The following is a 16,021-nucleotide window of genomic DNA, read 5'->3' as shown; positions in this document are numbered from 1 at the left end:
AATACACACCACACACCAAACCCCTGCTGTGTGAGGGGCATTCTCTGGCTATGGGCGCTGTGTGAGGGGCATTCTCTGGCTATAGTAGTTGTGTGAGGGGCATTCTCTGGCTATGGGCGCCGTGTGAGGGGCATTCTCTGGCTATGGGCGCCGTGTGAGGGGCATTCTCTGGCTATGGGCGCCGTGTGAGGGGCATTCTCTGGCTATGGGCGCCGTGTGAGGGGCATTCTCTGGCTATGGGCGCCGTGTGAGGGGCATTCTCTGGCTAGAGGCGCCGTGTGAGGGGCATGCTCTGGCTAGAGGCGCCGTGTGAGGGGCATGCTCTGGCTAGAGGCACCGTGTGAGGGGCATTCTCTGGCTATAGGAGCCGTGTGAGGGGCATTCTCTGGCTATAGGAGCCATGTGAGGGGCATTCTCTGGCTATAGGAGCCGTGTGAGGGGCATTCTCTGGCTATAGGAGCCGTGTGAGGGGCATTCTCTGGCTATAGGAGCCGTGTGAGGGGCATTCTCTGGCTATAGGAGCCGTGTGAGGGGCATTCTCTGGCTATAGGAGCCGTGTGAGGGGCATTCTCTGGCTATAGGAGCCGTGTGAGGGGCATTCTCTGGCTATAGGAGCCGTGTGAGGGGCATTCTCTGGCTATAGGAGCCGTGTGAGGGGCATTCTCTGGCTATAGGAGCCGTGTGAGGGGCATTCTCTGGCTATAGGCACCGTGTGAGGGGCATTCTCTGACTATAGGAGCCGTGTGAGGGGCATTCTCTGGCTATAGGCGCCGTGTGAGGGGCATTCTCTGGCTATAGGCACCGTGTGAGGGGCATTCTCTGACTATAGGAGCCGTGTGAGGGGCAATCTCTGACTATAGGAGCCGTGTGAGGGGCAATCTCTGACTATAGGAGCCGTTTGAGGGGCAATCTCTGACTATAGGAGCCGTGTGAGGGGCAATCTCTGACTATAGGAGCCGTGTGAGGGGCAATCTCTGACTATAGGAGCCGTGTGAGGGGCATTCTCTGGCTATAGGAGCCGTGTGAGGGACATTCTCTGACTATAGGAGCCGTGTGAGGGACATTCTCTGACTATAGGAGCCGTGTGAGGGGCATTCTCTGGCTATAGGAGCCGTGTGAGGGGCATTCTCTGGCTATAGATGCCGTGTCAGGAGCATTCTCTGGTTATAGGAGCCGTGTGAGGGACATTCTCTGACTATAGGAGCCGTGTGAGGGGCATTCTCTGGCTATAGGAGCCGTGTGAGGGACATTCTCTGACTATAGGAGCCGTGTGAGGGGCATTCTCTGGCTATAGGAGCCGTGTGAGGGGCATTCTCTGGCTATAGATGCCGTGTCAGGAGCATTCTCTGACTATAGGAGCCGTGTGAGGGGCATTCTCTGGCTATAGGAGCCGTGTGAGGGGCAATCTCTGACTATAGGAGCCGTGTGAGGGGCATTCTCTGGCTATAGGAGCCGTGTGAGGGGCATTCTCTGGCTATAGGAGCCGTGTGAGGGGCATTCTCTGGCTATAGGAGCCGTGTGAGGGGCAATCTCTGACTATAGGAGCCGTGTGAGGGGCATTCTCTGGCTATAGGAGCCGTGTGAGGGGCATTCTCTGGCTATAGGAGCCGTGTGAGGGGCATTCTCTGGCTATAGATGCCGTGTCAGGAGCATTCTCTGGTTATAGATGCCGTGTGAGGGGCATTCTCTGGCTATACGCACTGTGTGAGGGGTATTCTCTGGCTATAAGCTGTGTGGGGGGCATTCTCAATATTCTTAAGAATATGGCTTAAGAAAAACAAAATCAAGACTTGGGAGTGGCCTAGCCAAGTGCTGACCTTAATCCGAATGAGATGCTGTGGCATGACCTTAAACAGGCGGTGCATGCTCACAAACCCTCGAATGTGGCTCAATTACAACAATTATGCAATTTTTATGCAAACCCTGTAGGTTTGGATTTCTTTTTCCCTTAATAATAAAAACCTTCATTTAAAAACTGCATTTTGTTTTTACTTGTGTTATCTTTGTCTAATATTTAAATTTGTTTTGTGATCTGAAACATTGAAGTGTGACAAACATGAAAAATAATAAGAAATCAGGAAGGGGGGCAAACACTTTTTCACACCACTGTATGTTGTGTTATACATTTAAGTTCAGAAATATGTGGACAGTGACTGAATATTCGTGATTTGGGCTCTCCAGCTTTGCACTGCTGAGGGACAAACACCCCGAAACTTGTGTCTGCAAATGTTGTTTGGCTTCTTATTCTAAGACATTGGGCAAGGCTCAAAGTGTCGATATTGACTTTTAGGATCGCTACATCCAATAGGTCGCAATAGAAATCCTATCCTCTGAAGAGGCCATTTGCATTTTTAAATTAAAAGAGGTGCATAGCATGGCATGGCCTAGAAGTCCCCTTATGCCACAAGGTGAAATGCGAATCCCTTAGACTCAAAACATAAAAGCACATACAACATATACACATTCACAGCAGTCTATACACTCATATGTAAGAACTGATACACTTCTCGTTATATATTTTAATATGTTGATGCCAGAGAAAGGGAGCTATATTGTGGCTGTACAGATGAGGCCTTACTATGGAAGGTCACAGCAGGGGCACAAGTACAGTGCCATTGGGATCCAAAACAAGTTGAGTAACCTAGTAACAATGGAAAATAAAAGAAATTTAGGAAGAAAAATGCCATGACTATGGAGAGTCAGGGGACAGAAAGTCTTGTCTGCAGAGAACATTAAAGCAAAAGTAATGCAGCAGTCGGAAACAGTCAGCAGGGAGTCAGGAGATAACAACAGGGTGCACTGTAATCCAATGTACGGAGGAAGAGACCTTATCTAATACAGCTGGGGGAAATTATAGTTTAGGAAGGCAAACATGACAGACTGCATATCAATAGCAAAACTATGCAGGGTAAAGGCTAGAGACGAAGGCATCCGAGTGAGGAGGTGGAGAATGAGGATGGGAAAGCTTAAGGCTGTGTGCCCACGATGCGTTTTTTAAGCGTTTCCGCAGCGGCAAAAACGCTGCAGAAACGCTTAAAAAACGCTTGGTAGAAGGTCTGCCATGTTCCCCAATGATAATCCGCATGTGCTGTGCACATGCTGCGGAAATTTCCGCTGCGGATTATCATTGTGGAAAAAAACGCAGCACTACCAATTATTTTGCGGAAGCGCTGCGTTTTCGCCGCCAATGACTTGCATTGGAAACCATGGAATCCGCATCACTGCATCTGTACATGCGAAATCCAAGCGGTTCTATGCGCGGATGGTACCCGGGTGTGGAGGACAGGAGACTCTCATCCAGACCCGGGTACCATAGAATCTGTAAAAAAAATTAATTAATTAAAAAAATATATTGTATTTACCTTCTGATGGCCCCTGGTGTGCTTGTCTTGGCTTGCCGGCAGATCGCGGTGGAGTGAAGGACCTGCGCTGACGTCATAGTCATGTGACAGCAGGTCCTTCAGTGTAGTGTACCGCGAGCTGCCGGCAAGGGAGAGCGGAGCGAAGCAAGACTCCGGGGGCCATCAGAAGGGGAGTATAGATTTATTTTTTTATTTTTTACCATTCTTTTACGGTCACACTATATAAATCCATGCCGGTTGCATGGATTTATATAGTGTGACCAAGTTGTCAAGCACTTTCCAAGAGATGCTAAAATCGTTTGGAAAGCGCTTGATAACCCGCATGCGGAAATGCATGTGAAGAACGCTTCACATCCACATGTCCCTGGCAGGAAAAACGCATGTACAATCCGCATGTACAATCCGCATGTACAATCCGCATGTACAATCCGCATGTACAATCCGCATGCGTTTTTTCTGCCAGGGAGATGCAGAAACGCTCAGGAAAAATGCGGAGCATTTCTGCATCGTGGGCACATAGCCTAAAGAGGACTTTTCACCAAATTTTTCAAGTTGAGCTAGACAAACTATGTAATCGTGGCTGCAGAGTAGAATAAAACATTTTTTATTTTTTTTTGCTTCTCCGCTGCGGAGATATTAGCAATCAAATTATTGGCACCCAATGACTTAACTTTAGTTAAAGGGGTATTCGCATCTCCAATATCCTATCACAATATATAATAATATTAGTAAATACCTCCAATTAGAAATGTAGTATAGTTTTTCTGATTTCCTGTCGCTTACCCCATGTGCATGGCATTGCAGTACATTAGGTATCCATGGTTACGACCACTAACAACTAACTGTCATTACATGAGTGGTCATAACCATGGATACCTAAGTTACTGCAATGCCCTGCACATGGGGTAAGCAACATAGCGAATCAGAAGAACTATACTACATTTCTAATTGGAGATATTTGCTAATATTATTATTACAGCTACTACGTATTGGTATATGATCTTGGAAATTATTACAAGTTCAACGTGAAACATTTGGCGAAAGGTCTTCTTTAAGTTATGCTGAGAAAAAAATATTAGGCAAATTAAAAAAGTATATATAAAGCATTCAAAATATTAAATAGCAAAACAAAAAATTAAAATAAAAGTCACATGATTTTATTATTATCTTCTCCACGACTTCCTCCCTCCAGTGCATGTGAAACAATGGCTGTAAGAAAAGGAGTGTAGGCTAAAATGCTTTACTTCCTGCTGCAAAAAAAAAATCAAGACACTGTTCTACTGCAATGGGGATCAGTTAAGCTAAGGAGGAAATGGGATCTGTGACAATATCTATTGTGAATGGTCGATCCTGTGTTATCTACTTTATGCTTTGCAGCGCTGGGGTCCTGGGTTCAAATCCCAGCAAGGACAACATCTGCAAGGAGTTTGTATGTTCCCTCCGTGTTTGCGTGGGTTTCCTCCGAGTTCTCTGATTTCCTCCCACACTCCAAAGACATACTGATAGGGAATGTAGATTGTGAGCCCCAATGGGGACAGTGATGATGAGAATGTCTGTAAAGTGCTGTGGAATTAATGGCGCTATATAACTAAAGCATCATAAATATAATATGGTAAATAAAAAAAAAAAGTACATTTAACATAATTTAAAAAAAAATAGATAATAATTATCTGATGACACAGGAATCAGTCAGCAGGTTTTTGCTATGTAATCTGACAGCAAGACGATGTAGGGGCTGAGAGCCTGATTCCAGCGATGTGTCACTTATTGGGCTCCTTAGCTCCCTTTTGATACAATCACAGTTTTCTCTGATGCAGATTATAGCATGGCTCGGAACACAGATGTGTGTATAACTCCGCCCACACCACTGATTGGATGCTTTCTGACAGTGCACACAGGAAGCATCCAATCAGTGGTGGGGGCGGATTTATACTAATTAGCCAGACTTCTGCGAATGTGACACCTAGTCCGCAGTAATAATCTCCTGCTGATAAAACATTGATTGTATTGAAACTACAGCAAGCAGCTGAGAAAGTGACACATCTCTGGAATCAGGGTCTCTGCCCCTACATTATGCTCCTCTCAAATTAAACAGCAAAAACCTGATGACAGATTCCCTTTAGGTATTATACAGAAGCCTTTCCATGTGATGTTTTGTTTAGCACCCTTTTAAAATAAAGAGTAAAATCCTTCCTGTCCAATCCTACTGTCACTTTGGTGCCCTACTGATCGTCAAAGAAAAATAAATTCTATGATCATTTTTAGTGTTACAGATCTAATTTTGGTGTTATTTTTACCACTTGCCTTTAACTTGAATGCGTCAATCATTAAAAGGGGTTATCCATCATCTCTCACTTTCCCATCAGGAGGTAAGAGGCATGGCCACCATGAAGTCAACAGCCACCTACCGGCAGGTCTCGTTCCCACCCGGCAAGAGACCTAGCCGGTTCTACATAACACAGCACACAAGCTACAGAATGCCGTTCAGCTCTCTTACAGCCCGTTCTGTAGCCCTGATCTTGTTTGCTTTCTGCAGCTTCTATGCAACACAGTACATAGCAAGCTGCACAATGCTGTTCAGCTGAGAGAGCTATCTCATAGCCCGGTCTGTGGCCAAAATCTCATTTATGTTCTGAAGCTTCTACATAACCCCTGATGTGGAAGTGAGAGGTACTGGATATCCCCTTTACGGAAGAAATAGGAGATTGAAACAAAGAGCCACTTTAATAGGGTGCAGCAGCACGGATCATACAGATCGGTAAAACCCTAAAAACAGTAAATGTCATTTTATTTTCAGCATATGGCACCCATTGACGGGCACCGAACATAAAAACACAACTTATTATAGTGTCCAAAACATTAAAACAGTGTGCACCCTGTAAACACGTAAAATAATGCACTAAAGATTTATGTATTTTATACCCGACTGCAGCAATATATTCAATGTACGTACATGAACATATAGCAAGTCAAAGCCAAAACCGTACAGTATCCAGATCCATATGTACGCATTTACATAACGGTGTTTTCCGATTACCTGAAGTACTCAACCTGTATAAAACAGTCCATATCCTTTCTGACATAATGCCCTGCATGGCAGGGGGTGGCGGGAGCAGATGGGAAGATTCAGGGTGTTATACAAGAACCAAAATCCAACACATGGCTGCAATACGCCTGTCTGAATGAGGCTTTACAGTCATAAATGGAGTTTAATTACCAATTAAATAGAATATTACTAATTAATGGGTAGGGAGACTCTTAAGGATGTTTTTTTTTTTTACTGAAATGCATTATTATTAAAACTGTTCCTTTGTTTGTTTTCTGCAGCTTCTTCATAAAGTACACAACAAGCTGCAGAATGCTGTTCAGCTGAGATAGCTCTCTTACGGCCTGGTCTGCAGCCCCAATCTCTTGCTTGTCTTCTGCAGCTTCTATGCAACACAGTACATAGCTGTCTCAGCTGAACAGCATTCTGCAGATTGCTATCTCAGGGCCCAGTCTGTAGCGAGAATCTCGTTTGCATTCTGAAGCTTCTACATAACAGTACATAAGCTGCAGAATGCTGTTCAGCTGAGACAACTATCACACAACCCGTTCAGTAGCCCCGATCTTGTTTACTGTGCTATATAGAAGCTGCAGAAGGCAAACAAGAAGCTGAAGAATGCTGTTCAGCTGGCACAGCTATCTCACAGCCCAGTCTGTAGCCCCAATCCCTAGTTTGCCTTCTGCAGCTTCTACGTAACAGTACACAACAAGCTTTAGAATGCTGTTCAGCTGAGACAGATATCACACAGCCTGTTCAGTAGCCCCCGATCCCTTGTTTGCCTTCTGCAGCTACTACGTAACACAGTACACAGCAAGCTGCAGAATGCTGTTAAGCTAAGACAGCCATTTCACAGCCCAATCTGTAGCCCCAATCTCTGCTGTCATAAATGATCATAAAACAGACATCTCATTTAAGTTTATTTTAATAGTAAAGATGTCGGATCAGATGAGCATCCGGAAGAGCAGACAATATGCTATAGACAGGTGTCAAAAGAGCTTATTAATGGAGTTAACAGTGAGCAGCATTCTGCAGCTTGCTTTGTATTGTTATACACATAGGCTGCAGAAGGTAAATGTTTCAATATTTAAAAAACATTGTAGCAATAATGCATATTCTTTAAATATGACATTTTGTGAATAGCACCTATTTAATGTAGTTTTCCCAGGTTCATTAAAGTCCCCGATGCCTCTCCAATATAATACAGTCCAAATATGCTTTTCTTTAAGCTTCTCTCTGGTCTTCTACCCTTTTCCTCAATGGATCCTGCAGCTTCTGTGATCTTAATTCAAGATACATTGTTCATCATGACATCATATGATTGGTTATATGACATCATCAAGATTATGACATCATTTTCCTGAACCCGCCCCACAGTCAGTACAGGAAACCCCCAGATGCGGTGCCCATCAAATATTTTCTTTTTATGTGGCACATTTTCAATAAATTATTGAAGCACATTACAAAAAAGCCATCATCTCACTTCCCTTGTCCAATTTAGAAACTCACTGGGGCAGATTTTTAATTTCTAATTTTAGGCTGTGCCTTTATTTGCTAATCTGCGGCCACTTGTACGAGTGAGGCTTAAAAAAAAAAAAAAAAAAGTGTCTTATTCCCATAATTAATGTGGTGCAAAGTTTTTTTGGCATTTCTCATAAAAATAGTCATTTGATCAGTAAAGTCCCTCAGTTGTTCCTCCTGGAAATAAATGAATACATTGACAGCTGGGTATTACCATCCCATTTGTCACACACTATGATTGGTTAGCTTTAGAGTAGGGAAAGGCTACACTACACTCCACTGACCAGGAGGAACAGCTGGAGTAACGGCAAAGGAAAAGGTGCTAGAGAGGTGCGGAGAGATCCCAGATCCCTTATAGAGAGACTCCAAGCTAAGATATTAAAGTTTCCTCCATTTTCAGTCCAAAGTGTTCCATATTCTGGAGAGTTTTCCGTGGCGAGAGGTGAAATCTAGCACCAAAGAAGATGCCACCAGCTGCCGATCCAAAGCTGATTGACCAGACTTGCTGGGACTTCCCTCTGTGGTAGAGGCAGAGAGAGCTGCACCAATTTCAGAGTTGCCCCATAGCTGCTACAGGTAGTCGCTGATTTATTGCACATGTGAAATCTGTAGTCTCCAATACAGATGGGGGAATATATATGTATTTTTTTCCAAGTTTACAAATCCATTAATTATATAAAAATAAATGCACAGGGTGGAGATTAGATGCATCCACTGAGGCTTTTTTTCTTTTTTACACGTGGTAATAGTTTTTTTTTTTTTGTGGCATGTCCCCCAACGATTGAGAACGTGTTAGAATTCCATAAATATTCAGCAGGAACCGGGACCGTCCCCCCAGAGTCGAAGTAGAAGATTGGTCACGTGACATTGCAGGTCCCAGAGGTGGGGTCTTTTAAAAAAACTAAGTCCATGCTTGGACTTATGATTGATAAAGTGACACAATAGGACATGTGGATGACCCCCGTTTCCTGTTACACTCCATTGGCGCTGGCTTTTGCCTGTAGAAACAAGCAAGTAATAGCGTGAAAAATCAAGATCGTACGCCAGACCCCAATACACAGCAGTGGAGGCCTCTATGTAAGCGGTCCTTCACACAAATTCAAGGGGTTTTCCACTAAAATGATAAGGTTGACCAGCACTCCCACAAATCAAACCAGGATAGGCCATCAATGTTAAAGTCCCGGACAACCCCTTTAAAGATGTATGGATTTGGAGCTAAATGACATTTTTTTGCAATCGGGTTTCATTAAAATTTTTGCACGATTTGTCTTTTGTTTCCCTGTACATTCAACGTTGATGTGGTCTGTGGTCCTAAATCAGCTGAGATGAGGTCAGAAAAACAGGTACAGGCTATCCTGTAAGACAATCAGAATGAGCTTGCTGACAGATTCTCAGATAACTCATTCTGCAGAGAGCAATAGACAGAAGCTACAGAATGCAAACAGAGCAAAATGTTTAATGAAACCCAATTGCAAAAATTATTTTTTTTAGCTTCAAATACATGCATTTAAGAAAAAATATTCCCGTAAGGTGGACAGCACCTATAAACTATAAAAAGGGTTCTATATTATGAAAAATCCCTACTTGTCAAAAGAATCCCTTGATTATGAAGTGTCTCCCGGCTGAGATCCTCAGTGATCAGCTATAATCTGTACTGATGGTGTGTGTTCAGTTTCCCTGCAGCATCCCCGCAGGAGAAGTTAAGTATTACACAATGTGTAATACAGGACAGGTCCTCCAGAGGAAAAGGAGCTCTTTGTAACAGCTCTCCATTCTGGTCAAGAGAAAACTAAAGTAAGTCCCACCCTCCTTATATTAAAGGGATTGCCCAGCCTTAGGATAAAAGTCTGCAATCAATCTATGTGACTGCAGGCTTGTGAACCCTCACATAGCGCTGTGAGGATTCTCCAATTCCAGACCTAGTAGTGGCGGGCGCTTAACTGTAAGTGTGTGATTTGCTTACATGCACATGCCAACTAGACGTGCACTTGCATTGAGCAAGGCTGGACACGTCTTGTTGGAATGTGACCAGAAGTATGCAAATCACATACTTGAGGTCACATTGCGGGAGAATCCTGACACCGTGCTGTGCGCTTAATGTGAGGATTTACAAGTCTGCAGTCACTCTAAGGCTGGACAATGCCTTTAATTGAAAATTTTCTTTTGGGGAATATGAAAAGCCCCCCCCCCATCCCCAAATCACAGAACCTTTTCAGAGTATTTCCAAAATACCACTCTAAGTAAAAGCAACACAGGGGATGTCTGAGAAGGAGGCCACCCTTTAAAATATTCACACGGAAAAATGGAGCCTTCACATCAGACTGATGGTTTATTGGTAGGACTTACACTTTCTTTTGCCTGGAGTGTAGACTCTTGTATGAGAGTTTTTGGTGGAATATTCTCCTCCTGCAATAAAGCAGATGTGGACACATCAATACCGGAGTCAGGGACTGGGATTGTCATGTACAATTAGTGCGGGAACATTTGGGAAATCCAGCCCCATGGGCAATGATTGCATGGGTTCAGGTAATTGTGCATTGCCATCTGCAGTGATAGGTTTTAGCATTTCCCAGTAGTTTGAATCTCCAGTGTTCGGTAAGTTTTCCTTTTCGATAGATAGGGGATAACTTAATATCTTTTGACTAACATTTTAAAAGGGTTTTATTAAGATCAATGACAAATGACATGTTCTTACCTCAGATCATTAAAGGTGCTGCAGTGCCATACATTGCATAGTGGCTGTAAGAGGTACTGCAAGCTTGCTCCCATTCATTTTTATGGGCCAGGAGTGAGCTTGTGTGACCATTCACTGCCATTACACAACGTACTCAGCTGTGGTGGTGCGGCAAGTCACACCCCCACCGACCGCATATTGATGACCTAGTTTTAAGCCAAAAATATATAGGTCTCTGAAAAAAGCCCTTTAACCCTTGAAAGGATCAAATATTAACTCCTGAAATGCTCTAGACCACTAACTAAAGGAGGCATCCAAACTAAAATATTAACCCCCAAACTATGCTTAGCCACCAGACTTAATGACGCTAACTTCTCCACCAGACTTCTCCAAATCAAAAGAGAAATCGTAACAATTTTTTTTCTGATTAATTTTTCAGTGAAATAAAGAATATATTATATATATATATATATATATATATATATATATATATATATATATATATTACATACATAGTACAGGCCAAAAGTTTGGACACACCTTCTCATTTAAATATTTTTCTGTATTTTCATGACCATGAAAATTGTACATTCACACTGAAGGCCTCAAAACTATGAATTAACACATGTGGAATTATATACTTAACAAAAAAGTGTGAAACAACTGAAAATATGTCTTATATTCTAGGTTCTTCATAGTAGCCACCTTTTGCTTTGATGACTGCTTTGCACACTCTTGGCATTCTCTTGATGAGCTTCAAGAGGTAGTCACCGGAAATGGTTTTCACTTCACAGGTGTGCCCTGTCAGGTTTAATAAGTGGGATTTCTTGCCTTATAAATGGGGTTGGGGCCATCAGTTGTGTTGTGCAGAAGTCTGGTGGATACACAGCGGATAGTCCTACAAAATAGACTGTTAGAATTTGTATTACGGCAAGAAAAAAGCAGCTAAGTAAAGAAAAACGAGTGGCCATCATTACTTTAAGAAATGAAGGTCAGTCAGTCCGAAAAATTGGGCAAACTTTGAAAGTGTCCCCAAGTGCAGTTGCAAAAACCATCAAGCGCTACAAAGAAACTGGCTCACATGAGGACCGCCCCAGGAAAGGAAGACCAAGAGTCACCTCTGCTTCTGAGGATAAGTTTATCCGAGTCACTAACCTCAGAAATCACAGGTTAACAGCAGCTCAGATTAGAGACCAGGTCAATGCCACACAGAGTTCTAGCAGCAGACACATCTCTACAACAACTGTTAAGAGGAGACTTTGTGCAGCAGGCCTTCATGGTAAAATAGCTGCTAGGAAACCACTGCTAAGGACAGGCAACAAGCAGAAGAGACTTGTTTGGGCTAAAGAACACAAGGAATGGACATTAGACCAGTGGAAATCTGTGCTTTGGTCTGATGAGTCCAAATTTGAGATCTTTGGTTCCAACCACCGTGTCTTTGTGCGACGCAGAAAAGGTGAACGGATGGACTCTACATGCCTGGTTCCCACTGTGAAGCATGGAGGAGGAGGTGTGATGGTGTGGGGGTGCTTTGCTGGTGACACTGCTGGGGATTTATTCAAAATTGAAGGCATACTGAACCAGCATGGCTACCACAGCATCTTGCAGCGGCATGCTATTCCATCCGGTTTGCGTTTAGCTGAACCATCATTTATTTTTCAACAGGACAATGACCCCAAACACACCTCCATGCTGTGTAAGGGCTATTTGTCCAAGAAGGAGAGTGATGGGGTGCTACGCCAGATGACCTGGCCTCCACAGTCACCAGACCTGAACCTAATCGAGATGGTTTGGGGTGAGCTGGACCGCAGAGTGAAGGCAAAAGGGCCAACAAGTGCTAAGCATCTCTGGGAACTCCTTCAAGATTGTTGGCAGCCCATTTCCGGTGACTACCTCTTGAAGCTCATCTAGAGAATGCCAAGAGTGTGCAAAGCAGTCATCAAAGCAAAAGGTGGCTACTTTGAAGAACCTAGAATATAAGACATATTTTCAGTTGTTTCACACTTTTTTGTTAAGTATATAATTCCACATGTGTTAATTCATAGTTTTGATGCCTTCAGTGTGAATGTACAATTTTCATAGTCATGAAAATACAGAAAAATCTTTAAATGAGAAGGTGTGTCCAAACTTTTGGTCTGTACTGTATATAGATTTTTTTTTTTTTTTTTTTTTTAAGGTCAGGTTCCATCCATCCAGGAGCAATATGGCACAACAACTGAGGTACTGAAGGACTGGTAATAAATCACTGGACGGCCCCGAATTGTCGACATAAAGTAAACTGCAACTAGAACACATTGGAGAAGCTTCATGGTTGTCTAATCAGGGATGTAAAGGAACGTTGTTGTTTTAATCAAATCCCTTAAACTTTTTTTTTTACCTTCACATCTTGTAAGACAGGGGCCGGGTCTGTTAACGTCTCCTTAGAGTCTGTAAGTTGTGCTGACGGAGGGCTGCTCTTTGGTACCTGCTGAATACATACAACATATTTTATATATATGGAAGATGCATTATTGGTAAATCCTCCGTACACTAACATTAGCTGAAATAGCTCTGCTACAATCAAGAGGGACCCCCGTTACCTATCCTCAGCTGCTGAGACCCTTCACCAGTGCAAAGTCCGAGTGCTCCTACTGCTAAAATTCCCACCGATCTTGAGAACGCAGGCCCATAGTCCCTTGTATGAATTGAGCAGAACTGAGCAGAACTGAGCATGTGCGACCCCTGCTCCACTTCCTGTCTTTAGGTGTGGTGGTCGCACATGCTCAGTACTTCTCCATTCAAACAGGAGACTATAGGCCTCCTTTTCTCAAGATTGGGGATCCTGCTGCTAGTACCCTTACCAATCGATCATACATTTATCATCTATTTTGTGGAAAGGAGACACAAGTTGTTTATAGGACAATCCCTTTCAGTGCTATTACTTAGGAAAAAAATGACTATTGGAAATGATATAGACTAGTCTGTGGAGCGTAAGAAATACAAGTTGTTCCAAACAGTTCATTGCCTGTTAGGAAGTTAATTTTCCTTGTGCTCCTCTGCTTAAAGGGATATTGGCAGCTCTCCTGTATCCAGTAAACCTATTTAAAGTCAAGGCGGCGGTTTATTAGGTGTAGGGGAGCTGCCAGTGCCCCTTTAAGTTACATTATTCTTATGAGTGTCATACTCCGTCCCCTTGTATCCTAAGGACTTTGCGTAAATTATTTCCTCATTTGCTCCCCATCCAGATACGATATAAGTGACGTACCTGTGGCAGATCCTTCAGTTAGGATGTCGGGAGGAGAAACGGAAGGCCCCCATACACATTAGACTATTGGCGGGGTCAAAAAGATCCAAGTTACTTACCGGTAACGTGATTTTACAGAGCCCATGACAGCACCACCTGAGAGAGAGTATCCGCCCACCAAGGACAGGAACCTACTGAATAAAAAGGCGGTACCTCTCTTCTGCATCAGTTTTTGTTTCAGAGCATGAGAGGGCCTCCGAAAAATAGGTTAGTAGATAACTACCACCCAAACATTTCGTAATAAAAACACCCTAAGAAGTGCACACCATAAGTGATAAAGGTGAGGGAATTAAAAGGGTGCCGTCATGGGCTCTGTAAAATCCCGTTACCGGTAAGTAACTAGGATCTTTTACCCTTCTCCCATGACAGCACCACCTGAGAGATTTATAGAGATCAGACACAAGAGGGAGGGATCACCGCTTGCAGCACCTTCCTCCCCAAAAGGACAGATCAATAGAAGAGGAAAGGTCAAGCCGGTAATGCTTGTAAAATGTAGAGGGGGGGTGACCAAGTTGCCGCCTTACATATGATGTCGATGGGCACATCCGCCTTCTCCGCCCAGGAAGCAGCTACCGCTCTGGTGGAGTGGGCCTTCAGGTTCTCTGGAACTGGCAGATTGCTAGAAGAGTAGGCTAAGCCAAAGGTGTCCCTGACCCACCTAGCTATGGTCCCCCTTGTAACCTTAAGCCCTTTCGTAGCCCCCTGAAATGAGATGAATAAGGCGTCACTTTTCCTCCAGGCCTTCGTCACCTCCAAATACTGGACTAATACCCTCTTAACATCTAAAGTGTGAAGCCTTTGTTCCTCAGAATCTCTAGGGTCAGGATAGAAGGAAGGGAGAGTAATTACTTGTGTCCTATGGAATTTGGAGGCTACTTTTGGAAGATAAGACCAGACCCGGCCTAAGATTACTCTATCCATACACACCTGAGTGAACGGATGGTTTACTGACAGCGCATGTAGATCACTAACCCTACGATCTGACGTTAGAGCTACCAGCATGGCTGTTTTTAAGGTGAGAATTTTCTCCGAAATTTTCTCTAAGGGCTCAAAGGGAGGCTTGGTTAGCGCCTCTAGAACCAGATTAAGGTCCCAAGGAGGCATCCTTGGAGTAGGAATGGGTCTAGATCTACTGCAAGATTTAATGAATCTGATGATCCACCTATTTGCTGCCAAGTCGCAATTATATAGTGCCCCCAGAGCTGATACTTGTACCTTAAGGGTACTGGTGGCTAACCCCGTGCTTAAGGCTTTCTGAAGGAATTCCAGGATGGCCCCAATAGGAACCCTCCCGTTGGCGGACTGACCCAAGGTAGACAGAAATTTAGCCCAGGTTCTGCCATAAATCCTAGTAGTCACCGGCTTCCTACTCGCCAGTAGAGTAGCAACTAGACCAGGAGAAAACCCCTCCTGTGTTAGTAGTGACCTTTCAAAATCCGGGCCGTCAAATGCAGGCCTGATCTTTGGGGATGGAAGACTGGGCCCTGCAGGAGAAGATCTGGGGTGTCCGGAAGGACCCATGGTTCCACTTGGGACATCCTCTTCATCCAAGTGAACCATGGTATCTTGGGCCAAAACGGGGCGATCAATATGACCCTCGCCTGTTCTTCTTGGATCTTCCTTAGGATAGTAGGGATCAGCATTAGAGGGGGACAGGCATAGGCCAGGCTAAAGTCCCAAGGAATTTGCAGCGCATCCACCGCAAACGGCTTCTCTTTTGGATTCAGGGAGCAAAAGATTTTGGTTTTCCAATTGCGTTTGTTTGCAAACAGATCTATCTGAAGTTGTCCCCATCGGCCGACAATCTGCTGGAATACCGCTGGATTCAATTCCCATTCTCCTTGTTTCAAGATGTGTCGACTTAGAAGATCGGCTCTTACGTTCTCCTCTCCTCTTATAAAAAAAGCGCCAAGAGCGTGAATAGATGACTCTCCGCAAAATGAAGGATCTGATCCACTACTAACATCAGAGGAAGGGATCTTGTACCCCCCTGACGATTGATATAGGCGACTGTCGTTCGGTTGTCCGACATTATCCGGATGTGTTGACCCTGAAGAAGAGAACTGAACTCTACTACCGCGTTTCTGACTGCCAACAGCTCCCTCATGTTGGAGGAGAGACCCGTCTTGCTGTCTGAC

At 43.9% G+C, this 16,021-nt stretch overlaps 1 protein-coding gene across 3 annotated transcripts in view; it reads right to left on the bottom strand.

Moving 5' to 3' along the window:
• Positions 1-6,129: 6,129 nt before the first annotated feature.
• The window catches only part of LETM2 (leucine zipper and EF-hand containing transmembrane protein 2), a 44,151-nt gene continuing 34,259 nt past the window's right edge, over positions 6,130-16,021 (bottom strand). For 2 of the 3 annotated variants that reach the window (XM_073653948.1, XM_073653950.1), the window contains exons 9-11: positions 12,978-13,067; positions 10,273-10,332; positions 6,130-8,924 (exon numbers count right to left, since the gene is read on the bottom strand). In XM_073653948.1, the coding sequence (XP_073510049.1) occupies positions 8,898-8,924; positions 10,273-10,332; positions 12,978-13,067 (177 nt within the window). In that variant the 3' untranslated portion in view covers positions 6,130-8,897. The remainder of the gene's footprint in view (positions 8,925-10,272; positions 10,333-12,977; positions 13,068-16,021) is intronic. The other variant, XM_073653949.1, reaches the window with a different exon arrangement.

The sequence above is a fragment of the Phyllobates terribilis genome, unplaced genomic scaffold, assembly GCF_046119375.1.
Source record: "Phyllobates terribilis strain yellow unplaced genomic scaffold, ASM4611937v1 Scaffold_11__3_contigs__length_659146591, whole genome shotgun sequence".
Taxonomy (NCBI): Eukaryota; Metazoa; Chordata; class Amphibia; order Anura; family Dendrobatidae; genus Phyllobates; species Phyllobates terribilis.
Note: the sequence above shows the minus strand (reverse complement) of the source record. Positions and strands in the feature narration are given on the sequence as shown.